Source organism: Orycteropus afer, unplaced genomic scaffold (genome assembly GCF_000298275.1).
Source record: "Orycteropus afer afer isolate SDZICR_OR568_19922 unplaced genomic scaffold, OryAfe1.0 scaffold00130, whole genome shotgun sequence".
Classification (NCBI taxonomy): Eukaryota; Metazoa; Chordata; class Mammalia; order Tubulidentata; family Orycteropodidae; genus Orycteropus; species Orycteropus afer.
In genome coordinates, this window is record NW_006921717.1 from 1506601 (window position 1) to 1509216 (window position 2616).

Here is a 2616-nt window from a genome sequence, read left to right on the forward strand (position 1 = left end):
ACTACGCTACCAGAGTGCCTAATGCCTTGGCTAGGGCGGACTAAAGGAGAAAGCGAGTGGACCCCTTAGCACCATGGCTCCAAGGCCCCCAGGCCTGGCAGGAAGCTCCAGGCCACAGCGGGGTCACTGCTGAATGTTGGGCCCCAGCACAGTGACACGCTCCCCTGTGCCCCTGAGCAAACACAGGTCACCCATCTTCAGCCTTGGACCTTGCTGCTTCCCTCTGGTGCCAAAGACACAGTTTCCTGTGGTTGCTGTGATGAAAGGCGGAGTCAAGGCCGGACAGGAAACGAGAGTCGGAGCCCACGTGGCTGCTGTGGAAGAAGCTGCTTGCCGCAGGGCCAGGTGCACGGAGCCCCAGCAAGGAACAGAGGACGCTTATCAGAGAAAGCACCATTTTTCCTTTGAAGTGATGTGTGTTATTTTTTTCCCAGGTGACTGCTAAGTTGTTTGGATATAAATACTTAGGAAGCTATTTGGATGTAAAGGCTTTAATGACTGGTACTTTTGTTGTTGTTGTTATATGCTGTTTAGTCGGCCTGAGTCATAGTGACCCCTCCTTGGGTTTCCGAGGCGGTATCACTACCGAAGTAGATTGCCCCATCTTCCTTCCGAGGAGTGGCTGGGGGATTTGAACTGCCAGCCTTCTGGTTAGCAGTCAAGTGCCATAGGCACTATGCCACCAGAGGGGTATGTCTTTTAGCCTAAGGGGCAGCATGAGACACTAAGAGTGCTGTGAATCGAGGGGTTTGGGCCTCTGGGTTTCCTCAGGAGGCAGCTATGCATGTTAACCAAGCCGGTTGCCGTGCAGTTGGTTCTGACTCGCGCCGACCCCATGGGTCAGAGCAGCTGTGCTCCACGGGGTTTTCAGGGGTAGGTCGCCAGGCCTCCCAGTGAGCCTCTAGGGAGACTTGAACCTCCAGTCTTTTTGGTCACGGCCAAGTTCATTTAACCCTTTGCAGCACACAGGGACCGGTCCTCTCACTAGTCTCCCTGCCTCCTCCTTGCCCAGTGGACTGGTGACATCTTTCTGGGCCTGGTCCTAGGGACGGTGATTCAGCCTATGGCCTGTGACACCCAGAAGGTCAGTTACCGGTTGTCTTTGGCAGATTTGGGGGCCAGGGAGGGCTGTAGCTAGAGTGAGGGCTGCAGGTCGCCTCCACTTTTGGCCCCACCAGGTGGCAGGCACAGGCTGGAAGCACCTCACGTTCAGACTCAATGATGAGCAGACGCAGAAATGGTCACGTGGCATGCCCGGGCTCGGGAAGGCCCAGCTCTCCAGTTCCCCGTCGGCGTCTGGTGTGGAAGGAAGGTTTGCTGGAGGCAGGTGAGGCAACATCCTCTGTGGCAGGAATCCAGCTAAGCTTTGAGTCAGAGTTGGGCAACCAGATACTCAGATAATAAATGCTGAGCACAGGGGACGGTGCCATGTGGAAGGGTTTGTGCTTCAGGCACCCTGGGCAGGGACGAGCAGGGGTGCCCGGACAGTGAGCCTTCAGCCGGTCACAGTTAAACGTTGTTAATGTCCGTTATGAGAGTGGACAAAGACCCTGGGGCTGAGAAAGGCAGCCCTGGGCGTGGAACAGTGACTCTAGCTGGGGCCTGCTGGTGACATCCCTCTCCCCAGTCTGTTCCCTAGTGCCGCTCTGACAGGAATATACCACCAATGGGGTGGCCTTAACAAACAGGAGTTTATTCTCTTACAGTTTGGAGGCTTTAAGTCCGAGTTCAAAGTGCCAGGCTCTAGGGGCTGGGTGAAAGCCCCTCAGCCTTGGGCTTCAGCTCTGCCTCCTGCTCCCAGCCCACTAGAACTAGAAGTATTTCTTCACTCAGATGGCACTCGGATCCGGCTCGATGGCAGTGAGTTTGGGGTTTTTTGGTTGTTGTTGTTATGTGCTGTCAAGTTGGACCCGACTCATAGCAACCCCTCTTTGGGTTTCTGAGACGTTATCACTACAGAAGTAGATTGTCCAACCTTCCTTCCGAGGAGTGGCTGGTGGGTTTGAACCACCAGCCTTCTGGTTAGCAGTCACATGTCTTAGGCACTACGCCACCAGAGCTCATGCTAGGCAGCTTTTAAAATGACTCCTAGTTGTCCCTGACCCCTGGTGCTCACACCTGTATAGTCTGTCCCCTCGATTGTGGGCTAAACCTAGTGGTTTTCTTTCAACAAAGAGGATATGGCTGTGGTAAGCAGGATTGTAGACAGCTCCTGGGATCCTCGATCCCTGGGAGACACACCCTAATGCCCCGCTCCCCCAGCAGGGGCAGGACCACAGACTATGATAGCAGTCCCTGCATAGCACCAACGGTTAAGCACTCAACCACTAGGTGAAACATTGATGGTTCAAAACCACCCAGAGGCATCTCAGAAGACAGGTCCAGTGAGCTGCCTCAGAAAGCTCACAGCCTTGGCAACCCCATGGGGTGCAATTCGGCTTTGACACACTGGGATCACTGTGAGTCGGTCAGCCGGACAGCAACCACCAAGTGTCAGAGAGGGCTCCCTACAGACGGTCTGGGAGAGAGTGAGCAGTCCTGTGTGTGTGTGTGTGTGTGTGTGTGTACTGCAAGCAGGCCTCTAGGCCCTGAGGGTGGTGCCAGCTCCCAGCCAGG

The 2616-nt window shown here is 55.1% G+C and overlaps 1 protein-coding gene across 1 annotated transcript in view; it reads left to right on the top strand.

Moving 5' to 3' along the window:
* Positions 1-1331, top strand: part of UNC93B1 (unc-93 homolog B1, TLR signaling regulator) — a 14691-nt gene extending 13360 nt beyond the window's left edge. Inside the window, exons 11-12 of the mRNA XM_007944932.2 lie at positions 1013-1084; positions 1179-1331. Of these exons, the coding sequence (XP_007943123.2) occupies positions 1013-1084; positions 1179-1331 (225 nt within the window). The remainder of the gene's footprint in view (positions 1-1012; positions 1085-1178) is intronic.
* Positions 1332-2616: the final 1285 nt, after the last annotated feature.